The sequence below is a fragment of the Otolemur garnettii genome, unplaced genomic scaffold (assembly GCF_000181295.1).
Source record: "Otolemur garnettii isolate 467f Iridium unplaced genomic scaffold, OtoGar3 scaffold00004, whole genome shotgun sequence".
Taxonomy (NCBI): Eukaryota; Metazoa; Chordata; class Mammalia; order Primates; family Galagidae; genus Otolemur; species Otolemur garnettii.
In genome coordinates this window covers 31,167,381-31,189,934 of record NW_003852399.1, presented here as the reverse complement: position 1 = coordinate 31,189,934, position 22,554 = coordinate 31,167,381, and the positions used below count along the sequence as shown (strand labels likewise).

The 22,554-nt window shown below is 41.2% G+C and overlaps 1 protein-coding gene and 1 pseudogene across 4 annotated transcripts in view; one reads left to right on the top strand and one right to left on the bottom strand.

Annotated features, from left to right (window-relative positions):
* Positions 1–2,397: 2,397 nt before the first annotated feature.
* LOC100958434 lies at positions 2,398–9,269 on the bottom strand (annotated as a pseudogene).
* Positions 9,042–22,554, top strand: part of NDUFAF6 (NADH:ubiquinone oxidoreductase complex assembly factor 6) — a 30,143-nt gene continuing 16,630 nt past the window's right edge. The window contains exons 1-3 of one of the 4 annotated variants that reach the window (XM_003782469.3): positions 9,042–9,464; positions 15,238–15,337; positions 18,435–18,557. In XM_003782469.3, the coding sequence (XP_003782517.1) occupies positions 9,268–9,464; positions 15,238–15,337; positions 18,435–18,557 (420 nt within the window). In that variant the 5' untranslated portion in view covers positions 9,042–9,267. Of the gene's footprint in view, positions 9,465–15,237; positions 15,342–18,434; positions 18,558–19,192; positions 19,296–22,554 lie in introns of those variants that run through there. The other 3 variants (XM_023517813.1, XM_023517814.1, XM_023517815.1) reach the window with 3 other exon arrangements.

Here is a 22,554-nt window from a genome sequence, read left to right as displayed (position 1 = left end):
AAGAAAGTAACTAGAGAGGAGAGATGAAGCAGGTAGATTCTGGTGAGGACTTCCTAGGTGCAGATCCCGCCTCTGCCAATTACTAGCTGGGTAATTTTGGGCAAATTACTTAAGCTTTCCATACCTTGTTTTTCTTTTGTATAAAATGGGGTAGTGGCAATAGGATCAGAATAATTGTTTTAATAAATTTAAAATGAGAAAGGCCTTTATAAACATTGTACAAAATCCAGAAGTCATAAAAGTAAATACTGTACTATATTAGACTATATAAAAACATGGTACAAAATTTCTACATAGCAAGGATTAAACTCAAAACCAAACTGGCAAAAAAGTCATAATCAGTATTACAGAAAAAGGACTAATCTCCCTCACAGGACATGACAGCTAGCTTCCCACAAGAGAGAGAGAATGAGAGAGAGAACCCCAGATGGAAGGTACAGACCTGTTACCACTTGATCTCCAGAGTGACACTGGGTTTTTCTTTTGAATTTTTCTGGTTTATTTCCTTGTGTATTCGTTGTCTTGCTCCTCTTTTCTTTGTTTTTCCCATAAACTTTAAAATTAGGTTGAAAAGCTCAATGAAGCTAAACCTTTCATCAAGAATATTTCATAAGTTCTGTACTTATGTCTCCTTTTATTAGAGAAACAAATTTCTCAGAGGTCCTAGACTGGACTTTTTCTCAAGATCAGGGAAATATGCATTTTCCTAGATCAGTCACTGATGATGGAAGTGGTAACACTGTGCTGAGGTTCATTAATCAGATGTAGCTCTTTGGGCTGAGGAGGGTGCCAGGCTCCCCTAAGGAAGAGGGTAGACAGGAACACAGAGGGTTACTCTGAGAAGGAGGAAACAGGTGGCATCCTTTCCCTGACCTTCCTGTGCATCAGCAAGTTCTATCAGTTCAGCCTTCACCACATCTGAAATCCACCCTGTTTTCCTCATCTCCACTGTTATAGCCATCCAAGTCACCAGTGGCTTTTGATTGATCTCAAGCTATAAGCTCCTACTCAGTCTCCCTGCTTCCAAGCTATTCTCCAAAAAGAAACCGTACTTGTCTTTTCACATCTAATTCAGATTATGCCAATACTCTAATGCCTCCAGTCGCTTCTTGATGCATGTAAGGTAAAATCAACTAGGCCTATAATGCCCCACATCATTTTGTCCCTTCTCTCTCCAGCCTCATGTACTCCAACCTCCTGCACACTCAGTTAAGTGCAAGAGACACGGCTTTCACTCTGTTCTTTGAGCGTGCTGAGCCCTTCACTGACTCAGGGGTATTGCACATGCTGTTCCTTCTTGTGAAACATTCTTCTCACTCATCACATGGCAGCAGAATGCAGAGAATGTAGAGATGAAGTTGGTAGATTCTGGAGATTTCATAAGGGCAAATCCTGCCTCTGTAAATCACTAGCTGTGTAATTTGGGAAAATTACTCCACCTTTCCATATCCTGCTTTTCTTTTCCATTAATTGTTGATGGTAACAATGGGATTGGTAGGGCAACAGCCATCCAGTGTGGCTGGGACTGAGGGGCTTTCTGGGATGTAAGACTTTCATGACCTTAGAATATCCATGCAAGTCTAGATTGCTCACACTCAAACTATTAGTTGAGAGAGAGATAAATGTCTGTCTTGCTTGAATCACTATTTTTGTGTGTGTGTCTTTGTTTGAGCAGCTGAACCTATATCCTTATTAATATAATAGCAGGCCAGGTGCAGTAATCAGGCTCTTGCCTGTAATCAGAGCATTCCGGGAGGTCGAGGTGGGAGAATCTCTCGAGGCCAGGAGTTCAAGACAAGCCTGGGCAACACAGAGAGACCCTGACTCTAAAAAGATAAGAAAAAGTAGCTGTGTGTGATGGTGTGCACCTGCTGTTCTAGCAACTCCAGAAGCTGAGGCAAGAGGATCACTTGAGCCCAGGAATTTGAGGTTACAGCGAGCTATGATCATGTGCCACTTCACTCTAGCCTGGGGGACAGAGTGAAACCTGTCTTTAAACAAACAAACAAAAAAACAACAGCAGTTATCACATTTTGGAATTATATATTTTTTTGTGATGATTTTTGTTTGTTTATCACTAAAGAAGAAGCTTCTCAAGGACATGGAGCATGTCTGTTCATTCATCCTGGCATTCTGGCAATTGGCCCAGTTTAGGCATATATAGGCTCTTAATAAGTATTTTTAAATGAATGAAATAATAGCATTAAGGAAATGTTTTTGTTTTTCATGAACAGCTGGGCTTATTTCAACAGCAGATTTGAAACTCTTGCCTTAAGCAAGAGTACTACAGTAATTAAAACAGACAATTTCCTACACTGTCAAATATGTAAAAGTTTTTTTAATATTTTCTTCAACACTGATCAGTAAGCAGATTCAGTCCACATTGGCTTTGATCTATTACTGAGTTAACCCACGCTTCTTCAGAGACTCTGGCATCTCAGGTGGAGGAGAGCGAGGAAGCCTGAAGTAGACCTTCACAGAGTCATAGATGAATCACTGTAGTGCAGAGTACCACCCATGATGATATAGGCAGAGTCCTTTCCCTACACCTTCAAATCTAAGTCTCTGCAGGACCTGGGAAGCACTGCTACCATTCTCTTCATTCAACACAGACACCACAGAATCAGCGGGGTGAGAAACAGTTGCACAAAAGATGCCAGCTATGTAACCTGCCACAAATGTTAACCAGCTGCTCTGGCTGGGTCCATTCACCGTGGGACTTAGGAACCACAAACTTGCACAGTGCTTCAACAATATGTTCAAAGCAGGTGACCTTCATCATGCTTATAGTATCTGTCTCATCTAAAGAGGAGCAACCCCAATGTAGGATGCTTTCAGGCCTTCCTCCTTATACATCTTGGGTGCTGTATCCCTCAATATGTTGGATAACGTGGTTGGGTTTGAATTCAAACCTTAGCAGCTTCTGTAGGAGCCAGGGCAACGTCAGCAAAGAATTCAGCACCAGTGGAGGCCGCCAAATATAGTGATGTGCGCCGCAGAGAGGTGTCTGATGTTTTCCTCTCCAAGCATGACTTTAAATACTTTATAAAAACCAAACTTGCAGAGTTACATGGAGTAGCCAGTGAAAGCTGGAGCCCATCCTTTAGCTAAACCACAAACACCATGCTCTTTATGTGTAACTGAGAATCCATTAAGTATCCCCTTGTGTTTCTGGGGGTCCACAGGCATTCGGCATTTCACTAAAGCCAGGGAAATGACAGCAGTGTGTGTCAGACCATAACTTAAGACCCTACCAAAGCCACACAGTGCATAATACTTCACGGAGCTAAATTTACAACCGTACTCTTCAACAGTGGCCGCTGGCAAGTTGCGAGAGCATCGGGGGGCAAGGGGCTGTGGGCCCAGCAGGACAGCTGCAGGCCCTTGAGGCCATCGTGCACCAGCTGTAGGTGTGATGCGCTGAAGGGGTTTGCCCACCCGGGTGCACCATGGCTGAGTACATCTTCTCCCTAAGGAGGCGAACACCCAATCGCTCCCTTGGAAAGGCTACGGCTCACAGAGGCCGGGTGTCATAAGAAAATGTTTACGATAACATTAGGCTAATAAAATAATATTGTACAGGCAATATGTAAAAATAAGCAACAAGTGTGTGGATTAAAAAATGGAAGAAAATGACAAAATGCAAATATTGTTTGAATGAAGGTTTTAGCATGACTTTTTCTTTAAATTTGCCTATATTTTCCAGATTTCCTTTATTAAGCCTTTAACATATATACAGAGAGTGTCAACAAATGAAAGAAAGAAAAAACTGCATTAAAATTGTAATACATGTACTCAATACTTACCCATAACAAAAGATAACCACAAGTCACATTTGAGCACCTCTTGTAATTGCAGAAGTCAAATGTAAAGTTTTTTTTCTTTCTTAAAATGTGTATACATTTTTTAGCACCTTCCATGTAATGCAAAACACATAATAAAACAAAATGCACTGACGAGAAGTCAGTTGATCCCTGAGGGCTTTGGAAAGGGAGGAGGTCTGTGGAGTTTCTTGTCCAGTGAGGTCTAACCAGTTGTGGTCTGGCATAGACTCTCTGAGATTCTTTAGATACACAAAGTGTCATGTAAAAGCTGACAGTCTCATCTGACTCAAAATGTAAGGAATGGAGTTCACTTCTTTAAGGTCATGGAAAAATTAAGAGGTGGAGTAATATTCTGTAACAATAAGACATAATTCTTTAAAATGTAGCAATCAACCAAAGGTCAGTCTTTATTGAGCTAAAGCATGAAAAGAAATGTTATTATGTTTCATGCACAACTACACAGATTGATCGATTATAATCATCTTGCTCCAAGATAAAGTGGACACCAAAGAGGATACAAGCTGGGCAAGGTGGCTCTCGCCTGTAATCCTAGCACTCTGGGAGACCAAGGTGGTGGACTGCCTGAGCTCAGGAGTTCTAGACCAGCCTGAGCAAGAGTGAGACCCTGTCTTTAAAAATAGCTGGGTGTTGTGCCTATAGTCCAAGCTACTTGGGAGGCTGAGGCAAGAGGATTGCTTAAGCCCAAGAGTTTGAAGTTGCTGTGAGCTATGATGCCAGGGCACTTGACCCAGGGCAACAGAGTGAGACTCTGTCTCAAAAAAAAAGAAGACACAACAAATGCCCCAGCTAAAGGGCAGGTTCACAAACTATGGTCATGTATGTTGTTAATGTTAATATTTTGCGTAAGCACTGAGCTTCTGCCTTGATTATGACTCTGAATAAATAAAAGTGTTAAGTATGTTTCAAAAATATTTTTGGGCTTGGTGCCTATAGTATAGAGGTTACAGTGCTGGCCTCATACACCCAGACTGGCAGGTTTGAACCCAGCCTGGGCCAGCTGGACAACAATGACAACTGCAACAAAAAAATAGCCAGGTGTTATGGTGGGCACCTGTAGTCCCAGCTACTTGGGAGGCTGAGGCAAGAGAATGCTTAAGCCCAAGAGTTAGAGATTGCTGTGAGCTGAGACATCATGGCATTCTACCAAAGGCGATATAAGTGAGACTTTGTCTCAAAAAAAGAAAAAAATATTGTTTTTGATGTCAGGAAATTAGACTAAGATATTATTTTCATGTGCTCACAATTCTTAAAAAAGGCTGAAGTAGTATGTATAAAAATTAATTTTACGATTAGGAATAATAGATATTTATTTAATGTTAGTTGGTAACAATATATTATCCACAGGATAATGTTCAAAGTTCTTAATTTTTCATTGGTTGACATTAATTGGAATTCTACCTTCAGGTTTTAAGTTCATAATATCTTTAGTATGTATTTGTGAAAACTACAAATGGCTATATTTGTCACTATAGACTTATTAGGAAATAAATAAAACAAGTTTCTTAGATATGAAACTGGGTAATGGAAATAAAATGGAAGCTAAGTTCATAATAGCTAATGATAGCTGTCAGAAGATAATTTTTTTTCTCAGAGACAGGGTCTCACAGTGCTTTCCAGGCTGGTCTTGACTGCCTCACCTGGAGTGATTCTATTGCCTCTGCCTCCTAAATTACTGGGATTACAGGCACCAGCCAATATACCTGCACAGAAAATAATTTTTTTAAATGATATAATCATAACTTTCATACAGAAATAAAATGAACACATCAAAATTTTCATGTAACTCATCAAATAATGAGGGAACCAGTAAGATGTTACAATCAGTTCTAAAGAGTATTCAAAGTACCAGACGCAGATATAGGCAGTGGCTCAAAGGAGTAGGGGTCCGGCCCTATATGCTGGAGGTGGGGGGGTGGGTGTCAAACCCAGCCCTGGCCAAAAACTGCAAAAAAAAAAAAAATGCATAAATAATCTGCCTAATAGATGTGATGGGCAAAACTGGTCACCATCCATAGAATAATAATCAACTGAATTTCCACTGAACACAATTTGCACATTTATGAACAGGAATAATTTGCATTGCTGTCAATATTCCACACTTACAGAGTTGTAAAATAGCTCAAAGATAATGAAAGATGCAAAGACCTCATAGAAACAAATAATTGGGACATTTCCATTAATGACACCCAGCAATATTTTTGGTCCATTTGAAAAATTTTTTTATAATGTTTTCCCTACATGAAGGACTTGTGTTGGGTGCTTACTACAGGCAAGGCACTGTCTTGGGTGTCTTAGATATATTAACTCATTTAACTCTTACAATAACCTTATAGGGTAGGTGTTATTATCATCTTCCTTTTACAGGTGAGAAAACTAAGACACAAGAAAAGGCAGGTAGGTCACTCAAGATCATAGGATAGTAGGAGGTAGAGCCAAGATCTGATTACAGGTAGTTTTGCACTAGGTATCCTGCTGTGGATATACAAAGAAAAAGAGTTAATAGGGTCTGACCAGTTAGATTACATTAGCTATAGAAGAGGGAAGAGGTAAAGATGACTTTGAAGTGCTGCCACTGGTTGATTTTGACACTGTCCAAATAAATAAAAAGACTAAAAAGAGGAGTTAGTTTAATTTGGTTTTTAGACATAGAGACTTTGAAGTAATGGCAAGATGTCTAGATGGAAAAGTGTAGTTGGACAGTAGGTAAGAATTAGAAATGTGGATATGTGAATTTTTTCTTTTTATGGAGCAGGTTTGAAATGGGTATTGAGAATACTCATAAGCGTCTGTCAGAGCTAACAGATAGAAAGAAGCCTGGAGGGAAGAGAGGATGTTGTAAGGAGGGACTGTGGTCTGCATAAGGTGAAAAGAGGCAATCTTGAGGGAGTAAAACCAAAATTGGGTGAATTGGTTAGAGTTCTTAGGTCTAGACCAGTGGTACTCAACCTTCTTAATGCCAGGGCCCTTTAATATAATTCCTGTGGGTCGTGATCCACAGGTTGTCTGCTGGTCTAGACAAAGTGCTCTCTTTTGGGTTTAAGCAGAAACATGAAGTTGGAGTCACAATGGCAAATGACCAGTGTTGAGGCACAAAGGGAAACAGAGGCCACATAATGGAGGAACTGTACAGAAGCACAGTAAAGGCTGTCAAGTAGGGAAAGGCCATGATCAGATTTTTAAAAGAACAGTCTTCCTGAAACATTGGGCAAATCTGGATGCAGGAATATCCAGGCATTAGGCAGCTAGTAGCTTGGACCAGGCCAGTGGTGGCAACTAGATATGACTCTAATAATTGAGGGCCTGAGGGTAAGAGTATGAAAGGAGGCCAACACACCATGTGAACAAATATTTAAAAGTTAGAAATCAAGGTAGTAGCAGTAAACTGTCACAAACTCTACCCTCTTGCCTTGATAAATACATCTTTATAAGGACCTGGTAGTTAAGGTTTAAGGAAGAAGTTTAACTCCCTAGAGTTCCATGCTGGATCTCAGAAGTCTGGACAAGCAGACCTATACCTTGCCCCATACCCTTCCTCCCCAGAAAAGACTAATATTTTGAATGTTTGAATCTTATCTGACTTCTTATTATTTATGTGAGTCCAGGCACTTCATCTTTAATAGTTTTTTAAGACAGAGTGTCAAGCTGTCACCCTGGGTAGAGTGCTGTTGTGTCACAGCTCACAGCAATCTCCAGCTCTTGGGCTTAAGCAATTCTCTTTCCTCAGTCTCCCAAGTAGCTGGGAGTACAGGCGCCTGCCACAACGCCTGGCTATTTTTTTGGTTGTAGTTGTCATTGTTTGGCAGGCCTGGGCTGGATTGGAACCCGCCAGCTCCAGGGTATGTGGCTGGAGCTGAGCTACAGGCACCCAGCCCATCTTCAACAGTTTTTAAGGGACTGGCATTAGGGAAAAAGCAGGAAACAAAACAATGACCCTGCCATCATAGTAATTATAGTGTAGTGAGAGAAACAATCAACAAACAGGTTAGCTACAGGTAGGATTGGTGATGGCTCAAGGCTTTGCTTATGTCCGGGATCTTTGTGTTTTTCTCCTGGAGGTGTGAGGTAGCCAGTGGTGCAGTGGTTGTTTGGTGGTGCTGGAGCTCAGAAAACAATACCCCAAATGAAGGTCTCAGACATAGTCTAAAAAGCAAGCTTTTCTCTGACCTTCTCCCGCCCTCCTGTATTAGTACCATTCTCCCCCAGGCTAGCCACAGAAACTAGAATCCCTCTTCTCCAAGGCAGATCATAAAACCAGAACCTCATTTCCCCAAAGCCAGCCAGAAAACCTAAAAAATATTACTCTAATTTCCCCCTCATCTTTCTGTAGAAAAGGGGTCATAAAAAATGTACCTGATCGGCTCGGCGCCTATAGCTCAACGGGCTAAGGCGCCAGCCACGTACACCTAAGGTGGCGGGTTCGAATCCCCAGCCCGGACCCGCCAAACAACAATGACGGCTGCAACCAAAAAAAAAAAATGGCCGGGCGTTGTGGCGGGCGCCTGTGGTCCCAGCTACTTGGGAGGCGGAGGCAGGAGACTCGCTTGAGCCCAGGAGTTGGAGGTTGCTGTGAGCTGTAATGCCACGGCACTCTACCCAGGGGGACAGCTTGAGGCTCTGTCTCAAAAAAAAAAAAAAAAAAAAAATGTACCTGATCTACCTTGAGAGCGTCTTGCTCTATATCCCAAAGGAAGGAATACGTGCTCAGAGAGACCAAGATGAATCTAGATACACAGGCCTTGCTAGGTTTCCCCGATTCAGTTCATCGTATCCTATTATATCCTTTTCGTCCAGTCGTATTTATACACAGCTGTCCATACTTCATTGACCCTAAACATAAAGACTGGCAATCCCCTGTATTTTGGGGTCTTCATTCTAAAAACTCTCATGTATACACGTTACATTTTTATGCCGTTCTTCCAATTAATCTGCCTCTTGTCAGTTGATTTTTTAGCGAAATTTCAGAGGGCAAAGGGGAAGTTTCTCCCGGGGCCCCTAGGGTTCACCCATGCCTGGGCATCTAGCTATGGTAAACTTCCAGTGCTTCTGAGTCCAAAGTGCCAAGGGCGACCCTGTTGAGAAACAGTACAACGCGTTCTGCTCTCAAGGGATATCGGGGTTAGCAGGACGCAAAGCGGCAGTTATTTTTTCAGAAGCCGGCGGCGTCCAGCACTTCTGGCAGGCGTTTGGGTGCGCTTAGAGGGCTGAGAAGACCGGGCGGGGTCATCCGGACGTAGGCGCGGCTTTCCGGGAACCCAGGCCACAGAGCAGCCGGCAGCGTAGATGCAGAGGACCACAGCGACACCTGGCTCTTCTTCCAGCAAAGGCCCCTCCCCGGCTACCGGCGACTGAGAGGCGGGCGGCGGGGCGACCTGCGGGGGCGTGGCCGCGCGCGGATGGCGCGGGGTCGAAGGGCACGGGTGTCATGGCGGCCTCCACGCTGGGCTCGGCCTGGGGCCCCCTGCGGCTTGGCATCTGGGGTCTGTGCCGCCGCCGGCCACCCCGGGGTCTGTGCGCGCGCGTGCGGCGGCTGCCTGGGCCCACACTGTCCAGCCGCAGTGTGGCTGCGGCCAGCGGACCGGGTGCCTTGGGCACCGACCACTACTGCCTGGAGCTACTGCGGTGAGCAAGCCCGGGCTGCCCCGGGGGAGGTCGAGGAACGGGGTGTCTGGGTGGTCGCAGTTAGAATTGGTGTCCGGCCCGCGCCAGCGGACACGCGCCTTCCTCGCGACTCGGGGTGTGCGTTCCGGTGGGCTCCGCGTGCGGGTGAGCCCAGAGTGCCAACAGTAAGGTACCAGGGACGTTCACAGGGGCCAATGAATTTGGGCATCATTCTTTCGTCTGCCTAGACTTGTCACCTTGCCTGAACTTTAATTTTTTAACCTCATTTTACGTTTTTGCGTGTATTATCTTTTTTATTCGTCTAGTTATTTTAATAATAATAGCTAATTTTGAGTTCTTTCTCTGTGTCTCTTACTATGCAAAATAGTTTACAAGTAATTTATTTAATCCTATTGCAAATTGTGACTGATAAGCGTAGATCTACCATTTAGGGTTGTGAGTATTAAAGCATTTAGAACAATGCCTGGCACATGGTAAGGGCATAGTGAATGCAACATGTCACGTTACCTCAGTTAATAGAAAAGGAAACAGGGTTTTATAGTGATTAGGGAATTTGCCTGAGGTTTACTGGAATAGCCTCAAGCTGTCGGGTTTGAAGTGTTTTGTTGTCCTGCTTAGTGCTGGGAAGGCCTGGGACTTGGGAGTCTGTCCTTCATCATTTGTGGAGGTGGGTTGGATCCGCCAAGTCACCTGGTTCTTTCCGACCGGGCTTTACTTGGAATCTGGGTCTGGTGGCTGAAACCAATGACTTAGCCTGGCTGCCCTTCTGCAACCTTTGATCTCAAAGTACCTGGTCTTAAGCACTTCTCAAAGTACTATCATAGAATACTTAAACCACCTTGAACTTGACAGAGCAAGTAAGTACAATTTTTTTGAATTACATTTAAGTAAAAAGTAGCATAACAAAATACATGTATTTCAGTGTTGTAATCACTTCTTAACAATTTTGTTTCTTCACCACCTTATTTGTTGATTATTTATGGGAGAACAAGGCAGCAATAGCGAAAAGGCACTAAAAACCTGTAAGAGCCAAAACTACTAACTTGTATTATTTTTATTTATTTTAAAATTATTTTTTGATGACAAACTCATATCCACTAGTGTTATAACTTTTCCCTCCAGAGAAAATTTCTTACATATTCTTCCAGTGATAGCCTATGATGGATTTACAAATATTTAAGAACATAATTCTTTATTTTTAATTCACTCACATGCTAGGTTTTCTTAACTATATATACTATATTTGCAAATGGCTAGGTACTTAACCTGCCCATGTTGTTACTTGTGTGGAGTAGAGGCTCTTCCAGGCGTCCTCAAACTCCAGCTGGCTGGACACATGCGGCTGGCCAGGTGTTTTTGTCGCTGCTGCCTGTCCTGCTTAGCAGCCGACTTGTCCTGGGGCCCGCAGTCCGGCCCTCCAATGGTCTGAGGGACAGTGAACTGGCACCCTGTTTAAAAAGTTTGAGGACCCTTCTTGACTAATGATTTAACAAATAAGAAATAGTTTTTAAAATACAAATGAAACTTGAAAGTAAGATTAGAACTTCTGCCTTCTGTCCATCAACAATCTCTGCAAGATTTGGCCTCTGAGATTGTGCAGGATTATTTTGGACATCCATCTTTTGCAAGTCCTCCGAATATCAGGAAAAATACCAGGCCATGACTTCAGGTTAGTCATCCTCACTCTAGGTTCCTGGGAAAATCTCAGATCTAATTTACCTAGGCTTCTTGGAGTTTTGTTTTGCTTAGAGTAAGCAAGGGGCCTCAGGCTATAGTGAGGAGGGGAGGAAGTAGCAGTGGTGGTGTTGAGTGCACTCATGTCATTCACCCTATTAGGGAGCCACTTTTTCCTTGGCACAGGTTTGTTGTTTTTTTTTTTTTTTTTTGCTGTCAATAAAGAAATTTACTTTTTTTTTTTTTTTTTTTTTTGAGCCAGAACCTCAAGCTGGATAGAGTGCTGTGGCATCACAGCTCCTAGTAACCTCTAACTCCTGGGCTTAAGCGGGTTTCCTGCCTCCATCTCCCAAGTTGCTGGGACCAGAGGCAACTGCCACAAGACCTGGCTATTTTTTTTGGTTGCAGCCATCATTGTTGTTTGGTGGGCGCGGGCTGGATTCGAACCTGCCCCCTTAATTGTACGTGGCTGACCCTTAGCCACTTGAGCCACAGGCGCCCGAGCCGAAATTTACTTGTTTTAAAAAAATCCAAATGTTGGCATTGTCCAGAAACACTTAACAGGTTTATTTTTAATTGTTATAAAGTTGAACTGCTGAAACTTGTTCACTGAAAAATTTTGACTCGCATTAATGCTGTACATCCCCGCATTTTATATCAAAAATTCACACACAAATGAAAATGGAAAAACTGCCAGTACCTGATTTCTGTCTCCTATTTTTCTAGTCGCAATCATATACTTTTGACTCCATGGGGGAAAAAAAATCTAACATTCAGAACTACCAATAACAGGAAGAAGATAATTTTTTTTTTTTTTTTGATAATGAAATGTTTTCCCATCATAGTGGACTCCGAAGCACGTTCTTCATGTATGCAACGTGCTGGCTGGATGTCTTTTGCCATTATTGTTACACGTTTAGCATGGATAGCACACAGGTTGGTGTCTTTAAAAAGGCCAGCCAGATAGGCCGGCCTCCCTTGCCTCCCTCAAAGCCCCAGTAGCTGCACTCTGGAAGCACAGATCTGTCTTAAAGTTCTGAGCAATTTCTCACACCAGACGCTGGAAAGGAAATTTGCGAATCAGAAGTTCAGTGGACTTCTGATAACGTCTTATTTCACGGAGTGCCACCATACCAGGCCTGTAGCGATGAGGTTTCTTCACCCCTCCAGGAGAGGACGCACTCTTGCGAGGGGCTTTTGTAGCCAGTCGCTTTTTCTGGGTGCTTTACTACTGGTGGATTTGTGCGCAGTCTGCTTTGTACGAGCCATGGTATAAAGACCTCCTTACTTACTCCACTTCTCTTTTGGTTGGAGCTCGTCGAGCTAGAGGCAAGGCTGGCATTAGACAGCGACAGCGGCTCTACGGAGGCTGCGAACCGAAGGCACAGGTTCTCGATACTAGTACGGTAGTCTTGACACTCTGTGCTTGTTTCTCATGTGTGTGCCTCTCCCTACTAGATTGAAGTTGGTACCTATCATCAGTGTCTAGCACAGTGCCTGGCACTTAGTAGGCACTGAATAAATGTTAGAATGACTGAGAGGTTATTTGCCCTATTGCTGTATAATGCACATGGCCTTTCTCACTATCTGGGACAGCTCTTAGGTAGGTGGACCTGGGTCAGATACTTAGGCTGTCCTTGTAGATAGTCTAAAAATAGATGTTTGTAACAATGATCCCGAGTGATGGTGAAATGGTTAAATAGTATGTCCTGTTTAATGTGATGAAGGAGTTTTTCTATTGGTTAGAAAAATTTCCATCCAAAAGTAAAAAGAAATGTTAACAGGACAAAGCCTTAGCTGGGTAGAATTATCTTATTTCCCAAATGTTGCTACGGTTGTGTTATATCTTCCTTTTGTTATTTATTTCCGTGTAAAAAGCTTTAAGTACTTCCCATATTGGTTCTTTCTAGGAGCTTAACATAACATAGGTTATCCAGTTTCTTTTTGCAAACTGGGAAATAGACATGAGTCTATCAGTAACTGGTTGAGTGATGGAATTAAAAGGTTGTCATTTGAATTCCCATCAGTGTTTTCCTCACTGTTTCGTGTTAACTTCAAGTTTTTTAAATACTTTTGAAGCTCAGAGACTTTTTATAGTAAAATAAAATTTAAAGACATAAACTATAGTCCTGCTTTGCCGTCACAGTCTCTTAGAAATCTGCATATCGATGTCGCAGAAGTGCTGTCTTGCATTTTTTACCGTGTATCATGTCAGGAAGCATGTGACATTGATTTGTCCTATTGTGATGTTAACTGTTTATTACTTGGTTCAGAAGGTTTTCCAGTTTTCTTTTTTCACATTTGATTTAGAAGAGTGTTAGTGAGACACTTTGTGGGGAGATACTTTAATACTATGTAAATATCCTATTTCCATCAAACTTTCACGTATTTAACATTTTCAGGCATTTATTGATTTTTTTTTTTTTTTTTTGAGACAGAGTCTCACTTTGTCATCCTGGGTAGAATGCTATGGCATCGTCATAGCTCATAGCAACCTCAAACTCTTGGGCTAAAGTGATCTTGCCTCCCAAGTAGCTAGAACTACAGGCGCCTACCACAGGTTTGGCTCTTTTTATTATTAATTTATTTTTTGAGACTCACCATGTTGCCCTCGATAGAGTACTATGGAGTCGTAGCTCACAGCAACCTCAGACTCTTGAGCTTAAGCGATTCTCTTGCCTTAGCCTCCTCACTACCAGTGCCCAGCTAGTTTGTTGTTGTTGTTGTTGTCATTGTTGTTTAGCACAGGTGCTGAGCCACCCAGCTCTTTTTGGAGATAGAGCTGCACTCTTGCTCAGGCTGATCTTGAACTCCTGACCTCAAGCAATCCACCCACCTTGGTCTCCCAGAGTGCTAGGATTACAGGTGTGAGCCTGACCCCTTTACTGATGATTTTTGCACAAATCAGTTATTAACATGATAGTTACCAAATGATGATCTTTAAAAATTCCATTCTGTTTTCTAGATTTATTAGTAGACATTATACCAGTTATCAAGCTTTTCCTTCTCCTCCCATTTATTTCTTCATTAATTTATATCAGTATGTGTTGATAGAGTTCTGGTAAGCTGTTACTATCATTTTTTGGTGCTGAAATTCCTACAGACTTGGCCAGTGAGAACTCTGTCAGGCCAGTTTTCATGAACTTTTGGTAAGTCCCTGCCATACCTTAAATAATTTTTTTACCTTCTGCACCAGAAAATGTTTCAGGCTTATCTTGTATTTTTCCTGCTCCACCTCTGGAGTCAGTCATTCCTCCAAGGAGCCTTAGTTTTCCTCAGTGGAGATTGGTTTTAGAAACCAAGATCTAGACTCAGCACCTATAGCTCAAGTGGCTAAGGTGCCAGCCACATAACACCAGAACTGGTAGGTTCGAATCCAGCCCGGGCCTGCCTAACAACAATGACAACTACAACCAAAAAATAGCTGGGTGTTGTGGCGGGCACCTGTAGTCCTAGCTACATGGAAGGCTGAGGCAAGAGAATCACTTAAGCCCAGGAGTAGGAGGTTACTGTGAGCTGTGATGCTGTGGCACTCTACTCAGGGTGATAAAGTAAGATTCTGTCTCTTAAAAAAAAAAAAAAAAAAAAAGAAAGAAAGCAAGATCTAGGTGCTAGTTGTGTTCATTGAAATTGGGGGAGAGCATTGCTTCTAGGCTCTTTCTGCAGATTCCGCTAGGAAATGTGCTCACACACCCCTGTATCAGTTTCTGTGTCTTATCTCTTTGTCTTTTTATGTATCTCTCTGTATACTAAGGACCATGAGTTCACACCAATACTTGCTTGAACTATTTTCTTAACTTGATTTCTACTTTTGTAGCTAACATTTGAATTCTTACTAAAGCCAATGTGATTCTGAAACAGCTAAAAGTATTCTATAAGTACTATATAATTCAATTTAAATTAATGGAGATTGAGCATTTCATTTTTAGGTGGTCTAGGATTGGGAGCAGACACATTTTTGTAATCGTAGAAGAACAGGTCTAGAAGATAAGAAATGTTAGGTCTATTCTGAAATTGCTTTCAGTTAATTCTGGTCAGTATTTTTGTGTGTAGTTTGGAAAGTGAGGGGTAACTATCTTTCTTTGTCTATTTGTTATAGGAAACGAGATTATGAAGGTTATTTATGCTCCCTGCTGCTCCCTGCAGAATCCCGAAGCTCTGCTTTTGCACTGAGGGCCTTCAATGTGGAACTGGCTCAGGCTGGTATTAAGATATCTTAAAATATTATTTGAGAAGTGGTGATGTAATGTTTTTAATGCTGAACAAAAAGGAAATGTAGTTGTAATTTGTAGGTTAGATGGGTTAAAGGTCCTCTGCTGGTGATTTCCTTCTCTTGCTAACAACTTAGGCTTAACAATTAAGTACCAAAAATAAAACTAGCTAATGAACTTAATGTTTCTGGAACTGCCATCTTAGGATTTTTTTATTTCTTTTTCTGAGGATATTATAAAACTATGCATTAACATTGCACATTTATCCATTAATTGAATGGGTTAATCAGAATATTACTGCTTATTCTCTCTAGCAATTGCATAATTTGTATGTATATAGCAATTCTTCAAAGCACTTTTTAAAATGAGGTTTTAGTTTTAATGTGAATCAGGAATGGAAATAGTTATAGCAGCCTCCAATCAGTTCATACTGACTCACTTGATCTAAGAATTACAAAGGAAGGGGATATCCTTCTTTTCTTTTTTTTTAGAATGGAAAGAACATATGCAGATATAAAATAAATCAAAGTGGGGGTTCAGATGAGGACGTTTAAGTAGAATGGCCTTGGTCTTCTCTTTAAATTAAATGGAAAGGTCGGATATTAAGAGTGAGGGGGCAGGAGAGGGCTTGGAGTCTTAAAAAAGAGTGGCAAGTTTTGGCACAGCTTCTCTGGAGAATATGATAGAGGTGAACAAAGAACAAATAAAAGGATACAAATATAGCACTGGGGCACAACTGAGGGTCACAACCGTGAATCCGTGGAGAGTCTATAGGACTGTCTATTTTTTCCTCTGGTGTATTCCTAGAAGTCATGGGTCATAGTTTTCACCTCATCCTTTTACAGGTATAAACTATATGTCAGCATCTGAAGTCAGTCACACTTTAGCCATAGCAGTTCCCAATGTGGTCTTCTATTATGCCCTGTTTCCCTGAAAATAAGACCTACCCCCAAAATAAGCCCTAGCAAGATTTCTAAGCATTTGTTAAATATAAGCCCTACCCGGATAATAAGCCCTACCCTGCCATGCATTTCATTGTGGAGTGGTAAGGAAGACTGGAATGCCATTTATCTGCCACAGCTCCTTTCTCCCAGCTGTTCACACTTGTGTGGGTGTGCATGTGGTAACCCTGGTCACAGGCATCCTATTGTGCACGTGTGAACGGCTAGGGGAAAGGAGTTCACGCATCACTAGCGCCAGCCCCACCAACAAGGTCGGCTCCCCCTGTCAGGTTCCAGAAGATGACTTAACTGTATTTGAATAAGTGTAGATTGTTGTATTATACTTAATAAAATAAGACATCCCCTGAAAATAAGCCCAAGTGTGTCTTTTTTTTAAAAAAACACCACAGAGTTGCCCCTGAATTCTCTGTCACTTGTAGGAGTATCTTGCTCCTCTGTACTCACTGTCTTGTTTATTCAGGCATTTAACAGTGAGTGAGTGTACAAAATATGCTAGACACTGTTTTACATCCTGGGGGTATAATGATGAATAAAATGTACAAATTCCTGGCACTCAGTGAACAATAAAGATGGAGACAAGTGCTGTGGAGAAAAATAAAGCTTGTTAGGGGGACAGGGAAGGCTGCCTGCAGCCAAGGTTCCTTTTTTATACAGCACGGTCTGGAGAAACATCACTGGGAAGGTGGCTTTAGAGCAAAAATTTGCAAGAAGGTGAGGGAGTGGGTCATATAAGTACGTGCAGTGTTTTAGGCAGAAGAAACCACAAGTGCAAAGGCTCTGAGGTGCAGATCTGGGTACGCCTAATGTGTTCAAAGGACAGAGGGCCAGTGCGGTGTAGCAGGGAGTATGGGGTGAGATTAGGGTAGGGTACCTGGGGCAGAAGCTTAAAGCTGAGTGAGATGGTCAGCCATAGGAGGGCTCTGAGCAGAGAGGGACCTCACTTCTTGGTCAGGTTTTCAGAGGATTTCTCTTGCTGCTGTGTTGCTGTGTTGTATGCCTCTGGGACCTGAACACTAAACATTGCTAAGAAACCCACTCTGCACCAGGAACTTTTTTTTTTAAATGAGAGACCACATTGGGAACTGTTTGATTTTATTTAAAAATAATTTCGCACACAGAAAAGTAAGGATAGTACAAAGAATACCCATAGACCCTTTTGTTATTTTACCCTGTTTCCTTTATCGTTCTGTCAAATATGTACATATTTATGAATCATTTAGAGTAACTTGACTACACCACGGTTCTTTTCCCTGTAAACTTGAGAGTGTATTTCCTAAGAATAGGGTATTCTCTTATGTAACCACAGTACCATTATGAAGGAGTAAATTTAACACTGATATAATACTTTTATTTGATCTACTGTCTGCTTTGTAGTTTTGTCAAGTGACCCAATAATAAATATTCCTATGGTATTTCTATCCTTATGTATTGGATTCGATCTAGGATCGTGTACTACGTATAGTATTTAGTTTTCACGTCTTGTTAGCCTCCTTTAATCTGTAACATTTCTACAGCCTTTCTTTGTCTTTTGTGACGTTGACATTTTTAAAGCAATACAGTTCCTTTTTAAAATTTAGGATAGTTCTCATTCTAGGGTTTATTTTCTTTTTCATAATGATTATATTAAAGGTATAGATTCCTAACCTAATATTACCTAAGTGGTGTGTGTCCTTTTCAGAGAGTCTCAAGGAGGCATGAAATGTTCATCTGCCTTTCTGTGGTAATGTTAATTTTGGTCATCCAGTTACGATGTTAATATTTTTTTTCCTTGCTACTAATCAGCAGTCTGTGAGGTGACATTTTAGAGACCATGGTCCTTATCAAAATTTACCGCCTTGGTTTAGCTTGCATTGACAATTTTTGTCTCAACCTAAGAAGGCCATTCCTAATTAGTAGTGGTTGAAGAAGACAATCTAATCTTCTTTTAAAAATTAATGAATGAATGAGTTTATTTCCGTGTACATACAGTAAAATTCACTTTGTTGTGTATGGTTCTGAAAAGTGTATTCACCACCATAGTCATGATACAGGACAATCCTATTAACTCAAAAATTCTTTCAAAAATACTGATTTTGGGGACTGGAAGCAGTGTATTTGTTAAAATTTTTAAACCTTATTTACAGGTTAAGGACTCAGTCTCTGAGAAAACAATTGGACTAATGCGTATGCAGTTTTGGAAAAAAACTGTGGAAGATATATACTGTGACAATCCGCCACATCAGCCTGTGGCCATTGAACTATGGAAGGTAAAAAAATAAAAGCTGCTTTTATTTTGTAAGAATATTATTTGGGCTTACTTTTTGATGGATATGGTTTGGATAGTAGTGATTATAGTGGAAACTATCCTGAAAAGATTCTTTTTTTTTTTTGGAGACAGACTCTTACTGTGTCATCTTCAGTAGAGTGCTGTGACATCATAGCTCACAGCAACCTCAAATTCTTGGACTCAGGAGATCTTCTTGCCTCAGTCTCCCAAGTAGTAGGTGCCTGCTATAACACCCCGCTATTTTTAGAGATGAGTCTTGCTCTTGCTCAGCCAGGCAATCTATCCGCCCCTTGGCCTTTCAGAGTGCTAGGATTATAGGTATGAGCCCCCATCGATGAACTTTTGGTATTAGGGAACAGAAACGTATGGGCTAGAGTATTATTTATATAGCTAGATGCATATTAGCAGATGGTTTTTGTTAAAATAGCTATGTGGATTTCTTCATTCACAAATAGCCAAGCATGGTTTAGAAATATGCTAACCTATGAACAGAGGAAGGGAATTAGGTGCCTTTTGTCGCTGATCTGTGTCCCCATTGTAATACGATGGTTGCCAGAAGAGGGTTTCTGTAACAGGAGCCACCCCCGGACCTGACAGCAGTACACCTCTTCTCAGGTCTGCGCACGAGCAGAGGCAGGTTCACAGAACCCCAATAAAGATGGGAAGCCAGACCCCTCTCCCCCGCCAGGGACTGAGAAGAAAAAGTGGCTGGGAAGCTGTGAGTATTAGATCAGTTCTTTACCTCTATTCATCCTATTTCTAGAAGCTCAACCTAGTGACTCAGTAAAAAGTTTCTCTAAAATCCAGAAACCCTTTCTATTTATTATTTTACACACAAACCTGACTGTAGTGGAGCTTTATGTTAAGACTTAGATCAAGGGCAGCACCTGTGTCTCAAAGGAGTAGGGCACCGGCCCCATATGCTGGAGGTGGTGGGTTCAAACCCAGCCCCAGCCAAAAACTGTAAAAAACAAAAACAAACAAGACTTAGATCAAAGATTCTGGCCTTTAGAATACATGTGAAAATATAGTGGAATATTGGAGGTTCCTTTAATGCAAATTTATCTTTCCTTGGTTTCACTTACAAAACCAAAAGATACATGTACAACTAAATTATGAAATGTTTATGTATGTGCTGATTTAGGATTGCCAAGTAGCCCAGTTTTAATAGCTGCTTAAATTTTGATGATTAATGTAGCTAGCTTTCTGATATGACCAGTGTTGAAGGTTAATATGAATATTTGAAGGAAGCAGGTGGTATTCAGAGCTGTTGTTCTCACTGTGTGTTCTCATCCCTCCCTATTCTGCTGGAGTGTATTCTTACTATGACTCCAGTAAAGTTTCCCATTGGTTCTTTGAAGACTATTGAGTTAGTTCTTTATAAGATTAAATATGGAGAACAATGACAGTGTGTTACCTAGAGAGCACTATTTCACTATACAGTTTAATTGGTATTTTCAGGGTATAAAATAGTTGAATATTTATAATTTTTCATTCTTCCATATGGGTTTTCTGTTTCTCTATTTATAAATTTTAGCTACAATTTGAATTTATGTTTATAGGCAAGGTTTTTCTTCTTTTTGGCTGCATTTTCCAGAGTCAGTACTTTATTAAGCAGATTTCCAACTTTTTTTTTTTATTGTTGAGGATTCATTGAGGGTATAAGAAACCAGGGTACACTGATTACATTTGTTAGGTAAAGTCCTTCTTACAATTGTGTCTTGCCCCCCAAAAGTGTGGCACACACCAAGACCCTGCCCTCTCCCTCCTTCCCTCTCACTGGTCTTCCTTTCCCCCCACTCACTCCCTCCTTCTTTCTCTCTCTGCTGTCCCCTTCCCCACTCCCACTGTGCCATTAATTGTCCTCGTATCAAAATTGAGTACATAGGATTCGTGCTTCTCCATTCTTGTGATGCTTTACTAAGAATAATGTGTTCCACTTCCATTCAGATTAACACAAAGGCTGTAACGTCTCCGTTTTTTTAATGGCTGAATAGTATTCCATGGTGTACATATACTTACTTTGATCTCTGATTTCCTTCAGAATCAAACAGAACTGTATTTTGTAGTTAAGGAACTACAGCCAGTATAGCTTCAGCTATGGGTAAATAGGAGTTGGTTTCTCATTGAGAAAATATTGAATACTTTTTTTTTTTTTTTTTGAGACAATCTCAAGCTGTTGCCCTGGGTAGAATACTGTGGTGTCACAGCTTACAGCAAACCTCCAACTCTTGGTTTTAAGCAGTTCTCTTGCCACAGCCTCCCAAGTAGCTGGGACTACAGGCGCCTGCTACAACGCCCAGCTATTTTTCTGTTGCAGTTGTCCTTGTTGTTTTACCTGGCCCAGGCCAGGTTCAAACCCACTAGCCTTGGTGTACATGGCTGGTGTCCTACCCACTGAGCTACGGGCACCACCGATATTGAGTACTTTTATGTGCCAGGAATGGTACTTGATGGTCTGGTTACAAAGATCAGTCATGCCCAGTCCACATTTAGACACAGGTGAGATAAAATAGGAGCAGGAGTCTCTAGTGACTGATAGGCTGATTCCTGGGATTTAGGGAAGAGGCCTGATGGGAGAGCCCTGCGATAGTGGTAATGCTGAGAGCACTTTGGAGCTAATTCTGTGTAGCCTTCTTAGTTAGGTTCCAGTGTAGGCCAACAGCCAGTGTAGGTGCTGTTCTCCATGCTTACACCCTTGTCACATAAATACATATTGAAGTATGTTAGCCTTTACATTATAGTATCAGTGATATCTGAGAGTCTTAGCTGAAGTACAGGCTATCCCTAAGACTTTTATGTTTCCCTACTATATTTATTTATCGTGAAAATGTATTATGCTGTACTTTGTGTTAACATGGCAAAAAACCAGTGGTTTTAAAACTTCTTTGGAAATAATTTCATACTTTCAGAAAGGTTACACAGAATTAAAAGTGGCATAAAGAACACCTCTAATCCTTTACCCAGATTCACGGTTGTTAATGTTTTATTCATTTGTTTAATCATTTGTGCACATTCACTCACATGTGTCCTCTCTCCTTCTCCCCCTACCCTTTCTCTCTCGATATATATGTATATATATTTATGTTTATAATTTTTTTTCTGACTCATTTATAAGTTAAATATGTTATGGCCCTATCCTACAAATGTCAGTGAATATTTTATACGGATAGGTATATTCTCTTGGATAACCAGAACAAGTATTAATTATAGTAAATTTAACTTTTATACCATACTTTTATCAAATTTTCCATTCATTTTCCAATTTTGTTAGATGACCTAATTGTCTGCTATAGCATTTTTCCTCTCCAGTATTGGATCCTGTCTTGGACCAGGTATTTAATGGTCATATCTCTTTAGTTTTATTTATTTATTTATTTATTTATTTTGAGATAGAGCCTCAAGCTGTCCCCCTGGGTAGAGTGCTGTGGCATCACAACTCACAGCAACCTCCAACTCCTGGGCTCAAGCGAGTCTCCTGCCTCAGCCTCCCAAGTAGCTGGGACCACAGGCGCCCACCACAACGCCCAGCTATTTTTTGGTTGTAGCCATCATTGTTGTTTGGCGGGCCCAGGCTGGATTCGAACCCACCACCTTAGGTATATGTGACTGGTGCCTTAGCCACTTGAGCCATAGCTGCCGAGCCAGTTTGTTTTAATATGGAACATTTCCATAGCTTTTCTTTGTCTTTCATGACATTGACCTTTGTGAAGACTGTAACTCCCTACTTTTATTTTTATAGAACACTCATTTTGGATTTGTCTGACATTTTCTCCTGATTCAGGTTATGGATTCTTGGCTGGAATACTTCATTGGTAACATGTCCTTCTCAGGGTATCACACTTAGAGGCACACTTTGTCCAACTCTACTGGCATTGTTAATTTTGATCACCCAGTCAAGATTTTGCCTGGTTTTCCACTGTAGAGTATACTTTGCCTTGCAATCAATCATCCTTCTTTGGGGAGATACTTTACAA